We start from the raw sequence: 15,114 nt of genomic DNA on the forward strand, positions 1-15,114 counted from the left end.
ATTGATATGCGAGATATATATTTTCATTTTACTCATACGAGCTGTAAAGCTTACCGGGTTTGTGTTTACAATCCCGGTGCACCAATTCGATGGTGTAGTGGATAACTCCGCAGGTGTGGATTAGCGGGAATTGACGGACCGCTCAGAGGACTTGAAGTTATTTATCTCCAGTTTGCGTGAGGATTTGGTGTGACTATCTTGCGAGGATTATACATTTCCAATTGATATAATGTTGAATTATATGTTTGGTTTGTAATAATTGGTTTTCTGGGTTGTATTGAGAACTCAGTGATGATCCGCTGTGCACGTTAAATGATTTCGATTTCATTGAGATTGTTTTGGTGTTCTAACTACTTTTAAAATTTTGAGTTTTTAGGCTTGAAATTTTAGGGTCGTTTCATCTCTAGTGTTCTTTGTTGTTATTTTTTATTTTTAAGTCGCAAGGGTAGAAAATTGCAAGTTTCGATTTAAATAAGTTTTTTTTTTGTAAACGTAGAGCGAAAATTTATTGAAACGAAAATATGATCATATTAGGCTTGGTTTTTGTACTTCTTTACATGATATAGGTTGACTGGTGCCATAGCCCATAGCCCATAGGTTTTTTTTCTACATTTAACAGTTGGATTAGTCACTTTTCCTCGCAATTACGCTTGATGAGCCTTTACATTCTTTAAGGCAAGGGAAGGTTGTCATATTGAGCAGATTATGACAACCTTCTCCATATTCACAATTGTATGCCAATTTACTACCCAATATCAAGCTACGTAACCAAAAATATATACCAAATGATTTCAAGAGTACTGACGTCAACATAAGTCTAAACTAAGAAACCAACACTAAAAGCATTAAGATTTTCTAGACTAATAACAAGTTATCAATACAAATACACGACAACAAAACCAGTGGCATATTTTCAATATTCAATCTTTGGGAGTGAGACTTTCGTTTATGAGATGGGCTACGAGACTGCCTACTCATCGAATCTACATCAAATTTCAAGTTCAGGTTGCTTCCTCCCAAATCATGTTTGTCAGTATATTGTTGTTTTTTGAACAATAACAATTTAATTTCCTCCAATATTTTTGGGGATCATTGAGCTAATGACTAAAACCATTATTATAGTTATAGTTATAGGGGATCATTAAGGTGACACTAAAACCACTAACGCTATAGTTATAGAACTATAATCAAATTCTTATATGCTCATGGCATACATGTTTATACCCAGACTGCATGGAATGTCATTCGCATCATGTTAGTTGCTCGATCGATCACTTCATCAGGCAAGAAAATTGTTTTTGGGAATGCTAAACTTGTTAGCCACTACTCATCAGTCGTTTGTGAGCGTCTGCTAAAACATACACACACCCCAAATAAGTTGATAGCTAGCCAGATTACCTACCTCGAATGAAAAAAGAATAATGAAACCATACTACACAACGCTATGCTCCAAAATATAATCAAACCAAAACTGTTTTCTGTGTGCCAATTAATTTTCTATATAACAGAAAATGTAAATTCTGATTCTAATACTGGCACATGATCGGAAAATTTGAAATTGAAAATCGTGAAAACTGTTACATATATGATCAATGCAGGTTCTGCAGACTGTAGTAGCAAAAGAATCCCGACTTGTACAATGTGGACCATTTTTCAGTTAAATTTCAGTTTGATCTTTCATGAATATGAAGCATAAATACCAATACAAATTCACAACAACAAAACCAGTGGCATATTTTCATTCAATCTTTGGCTGATGGAGACTGAGGCCAAACACTAACATTCTCTTTCTCATACTTAATATAAATCGCCGTCGCCGCCGCCACAAAATAAACCTGCACCAGCACCACCGACGGCGTATGAAACTTAAACAAACTCTTCCCCGTTGCCAGCTCCACCAGCACCAACGCCGCCAGGCCCAGAAGCGCCACCCGCCCGTTGACCCTCTCGCTATACGGGCAGAACCCGAAGTCCACCTTCAACCCGCCGGAGACCGGCTCCTTGAGCGGCACCGGCGGCAGGAAGACGCTGTTACTGGACGACGACCCGGAAGATTTGGACTTCTTGGACTTGCGGACCTCGGCTTTCTTGCCGGTGCCGCTCCGGTAGCGGAGCCGGACCTGGCTGAGGCGGTCGTCGAAGTCGGAGGCGGGTTCCGGGGCCGAGTCAGATGGGGGTGTTTCCGGGTCGGTTGCTCGGGTGGGGAAGGAGATGAGGGTTTTGGGGTTGTGGGTTTTGGGTGATGACATTGGGAATGGGTTTGGGAGACGCGGAGATGAAGAAGATGATAGGCTCGCCATTTTCGACTCTGCTCTCTCTCACTGGTTTTGGTTTTGGATAAGAAAACTTAGCTCTCCATTTTTCCTTTTTTGGGTTCTATTTAAAAAAATCATTTTCTTGGGTTGGGCTGTCTATTTAAGGGCTGGCGGGAAGGAAGATGGGGTTACCCACCATTTGGAGGGAAACTCTCATTTTCGACTAAACAGGGTTTTGTTGGCTAACCTAGCATATGTGACTGATTTGGTTCAAGTTTGTTACTTGTTAGTAGTTGGCTAACCCAATCAGCATATGTGACTGATTTGGTGGGTAACTCTCATTAATGAACAATCAGCATATGTGACTGATTTGGTTCATATATTTAAGTTTGTGTGGAAAATGCGAACCAAATTTATCATTTTGGTAAGAAGAAACTTCACAGGAATTTGAAACAAGTGAAGCACTAGTATGAACGCTTTGATTCAAGTCAGAGAAAGTCTAATTAGATTGTATAATGACAAGGGGGCAAGGGCTCAAATGATGGATATATATATGTTTGTAATTGTACTTGAGCTGCAAGTTACGCTATAAAAAATAAGAAATAAGTTAAGGTATTTCAGGGATTAAGATCATGTTGCATTGAGCTTTTTACAATTAAAACATTATATCGAGAAAAACATTCACTTCCAGTATCAAGCATTTGAGCCAAAGTACATGGTTTATATGAAAACTTGTTTCCGAAAATAAACTTTAGATTGTCCAAATGAAAGAATTGATTAGTGACCTTGACAACTCAACAACAACATGTATATATGCCTGGTTAATTGACGATTGAATCTTTGGACCTATATATGACCACGTTCTTACAAGTCCTAATCAAACACAAAGCCTTTTTTTCTATGTTTGCATGTTCACAAATTTTCTTTGTCATAACTGGCTGAATTGACATACAAAGAAAATGACAGTAAACTTACCATGCAAGTTTTGCTATCTAGCTATTTGCTCAGTTCCATTAACATTTAAATTGCTAGCTAGCTAGAGAAGCACTCATTTTCCAAACTGCTACCTAAATTAACATGAACTTTTGTGTCTCCCGGTTTCACAGAACACGGATATTTTGTATATATCTATGAGTGTTTAAAGTATAATTAAACACGAATTTTATCTTATAACACTAGCTTGTAAGTTGTAGCCATCACCAATCACATGCATACTGTGTGCAAGAAGTTACATATAGATACAGACGCATGAAGAGTAAATCATGCCACGATAAGGGTAAGAAAGATTCATAAAAACACCAAGTTTAAAAATTTAATTGACACGTACAGTGTTTGACGAACGATAATTTAGTTCTTTGCTGGAAACATCTAATTTCTTTCACTCCCCAGTACGTCTCCATACACTTGGGACTAGCATGCACGCACACACTACTGAAATCTTCAACCTACCAGCTACATTTTATGCTATTGGTAGATGTCAACAGATCAATGACGTCTGTTTCAAAGTAACGCGTTGCAATTAGATAATATGAACTAATGAATTTCGATCACAAGAACCTATAGTCGAACTGAACCAGAGTTTTGGATCTAAATCAAATTATTTTCGGCAATAATTCATCAGCAAGTGTTTCTAAGTCAGGTAGGGCTATCTTCGTGTAAATGAGTATTGCTTTGTATGATGAATTGCCGTTTTGCCTAGCTGTACGCCAAATCATAACCTTATAATTGAAGAATGAAGAGGGCCACAGAATGAAAAGCAGAACCGGCCGAAGATACAGATTCATATATTTCCAAGCTGCTAAACAAATTGCAATAATGCTGGTGAATACTGTCGTACTGATTAATGGTTCCCCAGATTTCCCATTCAAAAAAGTCATGTGTCAATATAAGATCTCAGCAACTTTACATAAATGAAATAGACGAGCCCTAACAGACACGATATTAAGCTCCGCATGCAACTTTACATACATGTCAATATAAGATTTCAGCATCATGTACTGTGTAATGTGCATCAAATTGAATTCTCCAACAATTCGATGTAGCTACTCCAAAATTCCACATAAATGTCAATGGAGTATGTCTGCCCTCGCTAGTTCCAGTGAGGAATGTTATATAATCAAATCGAATTCTCCAACAATTTATGTAGCTACTCCATATGTTGTTCGTGTATTATCATATTTGATATCTTAAGCACTAAATGAGTAAATAATGAATGATAATTAGGATCTGATGATCTTTTAAAGTTGGTTTTGTCACCGATATTGAAGTAATTAAGAAGCACACGTACTCACACATCGTGTATGTCAACAAGTTGATCTTGTATGAAAATAATACCCATCAAATTGGAAATGATCTACATCAAAATGATTGAGATAATGGATTCATCCTTGGTTTTACTTAGGATATATAGAGTAACAATCAAATCAAAGTAACATAAATACAGGATGTCTTGGCTGAATTGTATTCCATCCAATTTTAGTTGAGGTTCGTTGAACACCATTTCGGTTCAGGAACGTACTACGAATTAGATAGTACTTTTTTTGGTCATAAATTGCAAGACACCAAAACATGTCCACAAAAATAAAAGACTGCGGGTCCTGTCATAATCTTCCTCTTAAATTTTCTCACTTGTCAATGAACCTCCAGTAAATTGCAATAAACCAATGCGCCAAAACTTCATTCGAATTGTATACGTCCCATTTCGATATTTCTTACACACAAACATGAACATTGTTCAACAAATTGCATGAACACACAAACACATCAATATTGTTCAACAAATCACATATAATTTTACATATGGCCTGGTATTGCCAACAAAACTTCAGAAAGCCAAAAAACAATTGGTATAGAGATTAGAGAACACAATCAGATGAGATCCAACATATATAAAGAGCAATATATCCTCATATATGAATGAAATAGTTTGTTATTAGTTATTGCGAAGTATATATATGCACCACCAAAACAGCTCCAAAGTAATACTGAACAAATCATATTCTAAATTCGTAAAGAAAACATACAAATCACCAACCAACTCCCGCCAAACAAAACACAGATCGAGAGAGAGAGAGAGAGAGAACAATAAGGTCGAGCTAAAGCTTTACACTTCCCATGCATGCATTGATCTATCTTCTTCTTCTTCTTCTTCTACCTCCTCTTGTTCTTGCTGCCGATCAATAGCGAAAAATAGAAGAGAATCCTGAACAGAAACCCCCACGCCACCGTGATCCACAAGCAACTCCACTTGCTCAAGTCAGTCACCCCCTGGCTCTTCAAAATATCACTCCCAGTCGTCAAGCAAGTCGTCCTCGTAATCCTCATCCCAAGAGTCTCACTCATGCTGTCCAGAAGCTTCACCTTGAGCGCCGCCGGCACCGCCGCGAGCGGAGTATTATCGAAAATCTGAACCCCCCTCACAAAGCACTTGGTCGGGTCCTGAAACTCGTTCTGCATCACTGCTTCGTAAGGGTACTTGACCAGTGACATGTAGTGGAACCAAATCCAGTAGGCCGGGATTCTGTCGCGGTTGATGAAGAAGCCACTGAAGAGCAGAAAGTAGGCCAAGATTGCGACGACGACAGTGTAGCCGAGCATGACGTGGGGGACAACGCCCGAGAGGAACGTCACAAATGAGCTTCCGGCCCAGAAGGAGGCCAAGATGATGAGGAAGTAGAAGAGGAACCCGGAGAGGCCGCCGTCGAGGCCCACGGCCCAGAATGTGGTGGCGGAGAACCCGGCGGAGAGGAAAATAAGCGACGGCAAGGCTACCAGAGAGTGTGAGAGGACGTAGGAGGACCTCCGGTAGGCATTGTAGGCGGTTTCTCTCATGAAGATGTAGCGTTCTTGGAGGAAGACGGGGAGGGCGTCGGCGCAGGTGTAGAAGGTGGTGGACATGGCGAAGGCGATGAACCCCAGCCGCTCTTGTACTCCCTTAGGGGTATTATCGAGATTCCAGAACATCGTCGCGAGGATGAACCCGGTGACCATCACGGCGCCGAGTCTAATTCCGAACAGCTCCGGCATTCTCCTCGCGTTTTTCATCGAGCGTCTCGCCAGGACTGCCATCTCCACCCAGAACGGGTTGGCGAAGGTGGGGACCATGGAGGAGGCGTGGCCGGGGACGGCGGTGTTGGTGGCGCCGGCGCCGGAGACGAGCTTGCCGCGGGAGATGGAGGCGGAGATGGCTTCTTGGAGAGGAACGACGTGTCGTTCGTCGTGGTGGTGAGTTTTGTGCTTCATGGCTTGCCAGGAGGTGTTGAAGTCGACGAGGGATTGGGTACCGCCGGGAGAGCCTTCGAGTTCGCGGATCAGGTCCAGAGCGAACTCGGTTTTGTTTTCGGAGTCGGGTATGGGCCGCCCGAACTCGGCGAAGTAGGAAGGGAGCTGAGCTGGCGAGCCGGAGAAAACGGTCTGGCCGCGGCTGAGGAAGATGAGGCGGTCCAGGAGGCCCAAGATTCTATAGCTGGGCTGGTGTACGGACATGACCACAATGCTGCCGGACTGAGCGATCCGCTGGAGGACTTTGACGACCATGAAGGCGGAGGTGGAGTCGAGGCCGGAGGTCGGCTCGTCGAGGAAGAGGATGATCGGGTCGTGGACGATGTCGATTCCGATCGACACGCGGCGGCGCTCCCCTCCGGAGACTCCGCGGTGGCCTTCGTCGCCGATGATGGTCTGGGCGGCGTTGCGGAGGCCGAGCTGGTCGATCAAGGCCTGGACGCGCATTCTCTTCTTGGATTTCGAGAGCGACAGTGGGAGGCGGAACTCGGCGGCGAACATGAGCGTCTCCTCCACCGTCAGCATCGGAAATAGCAGGTCGTCTTGCATGACGTAAGCTGAGATCACTTTCAGTAGCCTCGACTCCAGGACCTCGCCGTTGAGGCTCACTTTACCTTTTAAGCTTCCTTTAGCGATCCGGTTGGCCAGGGCGTCGATGAGCGTCGACTTGCCGGAGCCGCTGGCGCCGAGCACCGCTAGGACCTCGCCTTCACGCGCCACTCCGGAGATGTCGTTGAGCAGCGTCTTGTTCCTCGTGAACAGGCTCTCACCTCCGACGGGGTCGGAAAGCGTCGCGGCGCCGAGGTGGTCGCGCTGGGAGGTGAACATGCCGGAAAGACTGAACTTTCGGCGAATCTTGACGTTGTAAGTGAGATTAGTGAAGGAGAGAACGAACGGAAGAGTCCTCGGTTCGAGGCTCTCGTCGCTCATGTCGAGAATCCGGTGGTTGTGATGGAGAGGAGTCTCACCGCCGTCGCCGGTGGCTTCTTTGCGGACGTCTCCGACGTGCTTGAGCAGCTGGCCGACAGAGGGGGACGCGCCGTGGGAGGCGCGTGGGAAGTCGTCGAGCTCCATGGTGCAACTGAAAAACGGCGATATCTGGTTCTGTGTTGTTACGCGAGACATTCGCGGGGTTTTTATATGTAGCCAAATCTGTTACGATTAAGGCCGCGTTTGGATTAAGGGTGTGGGCTCTTTGGGAATAATGCGCTAATCCAGGGCGGTTTGGAGGTGGAGCCAAACGGGGCGGAGTGTTGGAGGAAAGTGATGGAGTCTCTGAAATCTCTATCAGAAATAGAGAGATAAAATGGAGCTGCGTGTGGGTTTGGGTCTTAAGTTTTATGGAGTAATGGCGTAGGGTTTTTCAATATATAGAAATATAACCAAATGGTGAGGTCGTCTTGTGTGATGGTTTACAGTTAGGTTTTTATTGGGGGGGTTTTCACAGTTTTGAGGGGAGGTCACCTACAACGCCTAATATACCCAGCTCTATACGTCTTCAATCTTTCAGTTTCTTAAACAACAAGGCTCTGAACATGTGGGAGATATCGATTGGCGGACGGGGAGTGACCACATAGCGTGATGGGTCTTGGGGTGTCGAGAGGTTTTCATATTCCGTTCAAATTAGGTTCGGTGTTGATCAAAATGTGCGCGAGGGTTTTATTGTATGCGCGCGAGGGTTTTATTGTATTGCGTGTGATGCATTGGAAGTAAATTCGTCGTATATTGTTATCATGTATGCTCAACACTTTAAGTAAATATCAAGTGTCATTTTTCTCAATAAATTTATAATTATAGTATTATAAAAGACATTTTACATATATTTAGAATGGTGGTCATGATATGAGTTAGCGATAAATTTGTTTCCGTGTATTTAGGGGATGCTAGGCATTTTAGTAGTGCATAATTAATTGAGTAGGTTAGGGCATTGAGATCTTTTATGATCACTATTAAGATAAACCTAAGTTTTGGAGGCCTAGTTGGTGGGATTGAACTACATGAGCCGAAGTTGTGGGGGCACAACTTAAGTTGAAAAGTATATATAGTTGGTTTAGATATAATCCTGTTAGATTGAAAGTAAATAGTCCATTAACATAAAGGAAAACAGAGTTTAAGAATAGTCTATGAAGTTCTCTTCGCGAACAAAATATGAACAAGTTTGATATCCGAATTGAGTAAAGGATCTTGTTGGTCATTGCGTTTAGCAATAAAGAAATATATTACTTATTAGGCACCATATAAATTTTAATTTTCGGGAAGTACGATTCAAATAGAACTCCGTATGAATCAAGATGGTTATAATTGGATATATTAGCTGGTTTACCAAATTATATCCCACACACGGTCATGTATTGTTTGGACAGTAGCTAACAAGTCTTTAGTTTGGTTCCAAAATGTACCATATTGTGGGGTTTATCAAGTCCAAAGGATTAAGTTTGCACTTGAATTACAAGCAGCATGACATAGACATAGGTACAAAACAGTTTCTATATCAAGTACACAAAATGGCAGGATTACTTTTAGAAATTCTTCACTTGCTTCTTTCTTAAAAGTGTGAAATTTGGGTAAGCAAAGTGAATATATGTAAAGCATTTTGACTTATTGTTCGTCGTTCTATGATTCTATCCCTCCCCACACTAGCATGACCTCGAACATATTGTATCCAAACTCAGTAAGGCTCTACTTTCAGGTATAATACATTTATCAATTCGATCAATTTGCTAATTGCATATAAGCTAACTTGCTCTGCTAAGTTGATCAAGTTCCACGTTACTTTATATGATCATGGCACGGAACTCGTCGACTGAAAATCTATTTTCTTTAACAAGATAGTTCATGCATTTATACTATTTCGATGTGTGAACTCTTTCTTTTTCGTGTTTTTTTTTAATCCTTAGCCCACAAAGTATGTCATAGACACGGACCAAATGATCTAAGCTCCAATTTATGGATCATCAATATTTTCATAGGTTTCATCATTAGAGGGCTTGGTAGTTATTTTTAGCTAGGCTACCTATCCCACACCGAACTATAAGCTAACTCAAACCTATAAAACAAAAAAACAGGTTAGCAATGGAACCCCTCAAAGTCAAAACATAAATATGAAGAAATCAACGTGTGCATGAGCATGGGGGGCATTTGCACCCATCTAGATCAACACCTTAGTCAAGCTCCCCTTTTCTTGTTCTACCACTCTTTCAAAAGCGTCTGGCATTATTGCCGTATATTTTCTTGTGGTCTCCAATCTGTGCCACTCTTGGTGCTACAGAACTTCCCGTGCCTTAAGCTTTCAAGACCTTTGGTCGTAGATTTAGAGCATTAAGTTATGGTGCGGAAGTTTCAGGCATACAAAGGCTTTAATGTAATGGGGTCCGAGCGTAAACGATATTTATTTCTCCGTAGTCTAGGTGATGGCTTGATTGAGCAGCAGCATCTATGGCCATCTCCATCTCTTGACCAGTTTAATAGGGCAGATCTGAACTGGTATTTCTTCCTTATCGATAATCGTAACACTTGCATTTTGGCTTCAGCTGCCGACCTCTCCAACCTTCAATGACTGCACTCAAATCGTCCAGCCACACGAAGGAAGCCAGCTACAACCACCGATGATTAAGCACACAGACACCAAGAAAGTATTACAGAGCCAAAAGAGGACGTGGCAGAGTAACAAGAATTCAGGGAAAATCGAAGATTTTAAGTGAGAAACTACAGCATCCCAACAGTGCATTGATGAGTAATTTAAGGCAAAATTAACGTGGCGAATACAACATGGATAGAATGGTTCAGTGAAATAGGCAATATGCAAATATCACAAGTGATCTCAGTACACTTGCAAAATTACTACTTTATTGACCATAATATCGAGGATTCAGTAAAAACACTCCCACGTACTTCCACGAGTACAGCCTCTCCATCCAATTACTGGTCATCATCCGCATAGTTGACTGCAAGATCCCAGTAATGAGCTACACCAGCATCAGCAAAGTACTTTCGGCCAGCAGCTTCAGTCATGCATTCATGAACCAAAAATCTATTGAAGCTAGGCCTGGCAACACTTCCTTGCCACACCAAGACACACTTGTTAGGAGGCTTATCATCGTTTTCTTCTTCATCTTCTTCCTCCTTCACAGCCTCCGCCCAGTTTATGCGCCTAAGCATGACCTTTGCATACCTCTTGATAGATTTGCTTCCACCTTCAACAGCCACAACATTCATACCATCTGAGATCACAGCACATCCAGTCAGCCGATTCTCTCTGGCATTAACATCAATCTTAAAGCGGGCCTTTGGATGAGATAGGTCATTGATTCTATAAACCGAAACAATTGTATCCACATTGTTTGGATCATCAAAAAGCTTCCTCTCTTTCTTCTCACGGCGCTCAGCAGGAGTGAGCTTGCGGGCAATATTCCTGTCTATATGAGCTTGTTCGCGTTCAGCAGCTGCACTCCGGACCTCCTTCTCCATTTTGGTTGGATCTTGGGTTGCTTCAGAACCAAGAACTTTCATTAAATTACTCATTTTAACTTTTGGCTTTGGGGGTTCAATCAGACCCTGTCTAATCATCTCCTGCTTATCTTTCTCTCTAGCAAGACGACGTTGTGTGCGTAGTTTTTTCTGCTCTTTCTTGGTTAACTTTAGTGGTTGAGGTGGTGGAGGAGCTGGCTCCACAGGGGGCTCAATGGGCTGAGGGTGTTCAACATAGATGGTGATTTTGTCCAACTTTAACCTGTCTTCAGGTATTCTACCATCAACAAGTTCACCATAAGTACCAGATTGCAAAAAGGACACGTCCCTGAAAAAAGTTCAGCCATAATTAGGAATCATCATGTGAAAAGAGTGATGGGAGTTTAACAAACAAGGTATACAATATGAACAAAGACCAAACTTTTCTTCAGGGCATGAAAGTTGAAACAACGGATTTGGGACATAAACTTACAACCAAACCCCAAATCAGGACATATAATTACAACCAAATATCATGAGAACTTTGACTATCACTATGATATCATGATACAGAATTGCTTAAAAATTGAATGAAATTTATCATAATGATTTAGTTGTTTTCCAAAATGAGCATAGTGAGAGACAATTCACATACAATAAACAAGCTCCAACTATCAAGACAATATAAAGCTTTGGAAAAGTTGAAAGAAATGGATTAATCAGGACACACAAAGGAATGGGAATGAACAAATTGCCACAGTATCTTAACATGAATCGCACACTAGAAAGACATCAAGGCAAAGATAGATAAGCAAAAACAAATTTCAGTCCCATTTTCGATATCAATAAGATGCAATACAATAAAAGCACCCTAAAATATGAATCATTAAGCAAATCACTGCACAATGAACCACTAGTTATCAACTTACCACCACTCAACTTCAGGAATTGGATCCTTTGGTTTTGCTTTCGTGATGACTCTTTCTGCCACCTCTATCAAATTTGGATTTATATCAGGTGCTGCCTTTGCCTTTGCCAACTGGGCCTGCTTCGCTCTATGCTCTTTAGCTTGTAATTCACCGAATTTACTCTATAAAGGGAGTGAAATGAAAAAAATATATAAAGTTAAGAAATGATTGGTATAAAATGCACTGACATTTCAAATGGTGTTAATAGAGAGAGAAATAAACTACCTTCAACTTCATCTGTTCAGCTTCTTTTGACCACTTCCCTTCCTCTACAAACTGGAAGTTCATCCTCTTTGGCCTCACAATCTTCGCCATATTAATGCCCATCTTTGGGTCAAAAAATGGATTTGATTCAGGATTCATATCCACTTCAGGTTTAAGAATTTGAAATGCATCTTTCTTCTGTTTGTTTATGTTGACCTGAAACGAATAAAAAACCAGATTTAAGTAAATCTAAACATGTCCAATATAAAGACAACAATTACAAGTAGAGCAGTAACAAACCTTTAAAGTGCTGAGGTTGTTTGGTTTAGTCACATTGACTAGATTTCCATGTTCATCTATTTCCCTTCCAAGTGCATCAAGTCGAAGTACAGGAGCCTTGGTAGGCTTCTGAGGGGGAACACCATCTGTTGCCACCTGTCCTGGGAACAAGTTTATAACAGGACCAAATTCTGGGTCATGGCGAAAGCCCATTCTGGCAGCGCGCTCCTGTGCACGTTTTACAGCCTCATACTTTTCACTAGTTAGAGCACTCATCCCACTAGTACCACTAGTAGTTGATGGCACAGAGGCATGCAACATTCCTGTACTTGCAGATGGAGGCTGCATCCCATCCTTCATTCCCAATTTGGTGCTAGCATCTGAACTAGCATTAGCGGCTTTATTCAACTGCATTAAGAAAATAATGGTAGTAATGACTAATGAATTCTATATTACAAAACAGAAAATAGCAGGAGAGGTTAACAAAAGAGGGTGAGAACTAATGTGAACATCTTACCCCCGTTTTCTTCAGCTTGTCAGCCAGTTCCTTATGTTTCGCAAGAAGATTCTTAATTTTATCTAAATCACCAGAAGGCAGATTTCCACTTCTTCCAGCAGTTGAAGATGTCCCATCTGTACTAGATTTTCCAGGAACCTCATGAGATCTGGTAATACTAACTCCCTTATTTTCATTTGTAGAAATCGAATATACCTTGGTAGGATCAGGATGTCTAGGGGGAAAAGAGGTCTCCGGCGGCACAACCCTTGATGCCATAGTAGACTCCAGGCTGGCACCCTGCAAGTGTTAAAATGCTAACAAAGTTACTATGCAGACTCACAACACCTCAATCACAGAAGCGATAACACAAGCACTATTAATCAGAAAAGCACGACAATAAACCAAAACAAGCCTAGCATTAGCACATGCAAGCACTGTAAAATATAACAAAAATGCTTACAGAAAGTGCAACACGACAGCTTACATTCTTTAAAGGAAGGAAACACCTCAACTAAAATCTGTAGATACCACTGGAATCAATCATCAGCATCTATCGCCTCAAATAACAAGAGCTTATAACAACTAACACACCAACAGAAAATCAATTCAACCTAACCTACTATAGACCTCTACCAGACTACAACATGCAATCACAAGCGCTAAATTGCATTCAAATATTATTAAACATCACTAAACCTAGTAAATTCAATCGTCATGATCTTTAAACTATCAGTTCTATTCTTCAATCAACAATGCTGGCCTATATGTGAATTATCAAAGCACAATACTTAAACACAGTAAAAAGGTTAAGAGAAAACTCACATTACTCACCGGAGCACCCCCGTTTCGGGTGGTTGCTAAGCCCTGATCATCCTCCAACTCTTCCTTCTTAAACTTAACCTCACTACGAACCACATTCCTCTCCGATTCTCCGGCACCATTCACATCCTCTTCTTGCTTCACTGCTCGCCGGTCATCGAATCTCCTCTCTCTCCTCTCATCCAAACCCTTAGCTCTCTTCCAATCTTCCGACTCATCCACATCTCTACCCTCACTCCTCTCCCTCTCTTTCCTCTTATGCCTCCTCTCCACCACCGCCACCTCCTCCGACCTCTCCCGCTTCACCTCCCTATGCCTCGACCTCTCCCTGCTCCCTTCTCTCTCGTATGATCGCTCGCGGCGGTCCCGCGACGGTTCTCGGTCGTCGCGCGGGTCCGGCGACCTGTCACGGCGGGATCTGGAGTCGCGATCGGAACGGGAGGAGCGGTGGTGGCGGTGGTGGTCGTCGGAAGCGTCGCGGCTGCTGCGGTGCTTGTGGTCTCGGTCTCGGGAGCGCTTGCTTGATTTGTCTTTCTCCATGGCACTTTGAACAAGGAGAAGGAAGATTTAGGGTTCAATATACAGAGAGCTTTTCTGCCATTTCTGGTATTTAAACCCGCAATCTATAGCACCAGCAAAACTGAAGTGGGCTGAACTGGGCTGGGCCTATTGCGGGTTTGATTCTCGATTTATGGCGAAGAAAAATCCTACTTCTGATCTAGGCACCTGTGAGTATATACAGATTCAGGAGTTGAAAAAACGACCCCTACTCAAACAGACTTGTAGACGAACTAGGAATACACATAGCAAAGTAAGTAGAAAGCCTAGAGAGCGAAATCGTCTAGGACTTGTGTATCTTAATAGCGATTTTGCTACCTCTCATGAGCCTCATCTTGATTTTTACATAATTTCATCGTGATTTTATTTTCTATGGTACATGTCACAGGCATCACGCGCAATATATGCTAATCGTGCGACAGTGAATTTTTCTCGCCTTGCCTTCTACCTGTGATGGCGCTAGGGTATCAATCCTAACCAGCCTCCTTGCACTACACCTTGTATTTGATGGTGTGTGCTTGAATCCTTGTGCGGATTCTTTGTACTACGCAACATATATCTATAATCTACCCTTATGAGTGTTTATCCCAACTCACAAGTCTCTCTATGCACAAGTGTTTCCCGAATTCCAATTGCGTGTGAGGGGAGTTAACAACTAATCACATGCATACTCGGTTTTATGGAACTAGCGTCCATTTTCTTATTGATGAATTCAAAGTACAAACTGAAAACCTAGCATGGATCTTTACAATGGTTTGTCTCAACCTTTCCCCCAAAGTCTCATGCGCATAACTACTAGCTATTT

At 42.1% G+C, this 15,114-nt stretch overlaps 3 protein-coding genes across 5 annotated transcripts; all 3 read right to left on the bottom strand.

The window, feature by feature from the left end:
- Positions 1-1,549: 1,549 nt before the first annotated feature.
- LOC126803110 (uncharacterized) lies at positions 1,550-2,330 on the bottom strand. Its single transcript, XM_050530864.1, has one exon. The coding sequence runs from the start codon at positions 2,298-2,300 to the stop codon at positions 1,743-1,745; it is 558 nt and encodes a 185-aa protein (XP_050386821.1). The 5' UTR covers positions 2,301-2,330; the 3' UTR covers positions 1,550-1,742.
- Positions 2,331-5,214: 2,884 nt separating this feature from the next.
- LOC126802013 (ABC transporter G family member 6-like) lies at positions 5,215-7,732 on the bottom strand. Its single transcript, XM_050529529.1, has one exon. The coding sequence runs from the start codon at positions 7,659-7,661 to the stop codon at positions 5,406-5,408; it is 2,256 nt and encodes a 751-aa protein (XP_050385486.1). The 5' UTR covers positions 7,662-7,732; the 3' UTR covers positions 5,215-5,405.
- Positions 7,733-10,365: 2,633 nt separating this feature from the next.
- Positions 10,366-14,316, bottom strand: LOC126801580 (protein RDM16). 3 transcript variants are annotated; one of them, XM_050528976.1, is made up of 7 exons: positions 13,755-13,903; positions 13,146-13,229; positions 12,951-13,071; positions 12,455-12,841; positions 12,176-12,370; positions 11,912-12,072; positions 10,366-11,331 (listed from the first exon to the last, which is right to left on the bottom strand). In XM_050528976.1, coding segments are annotated over exons 1-7 (1,827 nt in total). In that variant the 5' UTR covers positions 13,757-13,903; the 3' UTR covers positions 10,366-10,454. The 3 variants fall into 3 exon arrangements, with proteins under 3 accessions (XP_050384933.1, XP_050384932.1, XP_050384931.1); XM_050528975.1 differs by having other exon boundaries at positions 12,951-13,229; positions 13,764-14,316; XM_050528974.1 differs by having other exon boundaries at positions 12,951-13,229; positions 13,755-14,316.
- Positions 14,317-15,114: the final 798 nt, after the last annotated feature.

This window comes from Argentina anserina, chromosome 7 (assembly GCF_933775445.1).
Source record: "Argentina anserina chromosome 7, drPotAnse1.1, whole genome shotgun sequence".
NCBI classification, from domain to species: domain Eukaryota; kingdom Viridiplantae; phylum Streptophyta; class Magnoliopsida; order Rosales; family Rosaceae; genus Argentina; species Argentina anserina.

Coding starts and splice junctions, on each gene's coding strand:
- LOC126803110 (XM_050530864.1), bottom strand. CDS start 2,300: ATGGCGAGCCTATCATCTTCTTCATCTCCGCGTCTCCCAAACCCATTC.
- LOC126802013 (XM_050529529.1), bottom strand. CDS start 7,661: ATGTCTCGCGTAACAACACAGAACCAGATATCGCCGTTTTTCAGTTGC.
- LOC126801580 (XM_050528974.1), bottom strand. CDS start 14,291: ATGGAGAAAGACAAATCAAGCAAGCGCTCCCGAGACCGAGACCACAAG. Junction 13,230..13,754: donor GGGGTGCTCCGGTGAGTAAT/GTGAGTTTTCTC, acceptor TAACACTTGCAG/GGTGCCAGCCTGGAGTCTAC. Junction 12,371..12,454: donor ACAACCTCAGCACTTTAAAG/GTTTGTTACTGC, acceptor TATTCGTTTCAG/GTCAACATAAACAAACAGAA.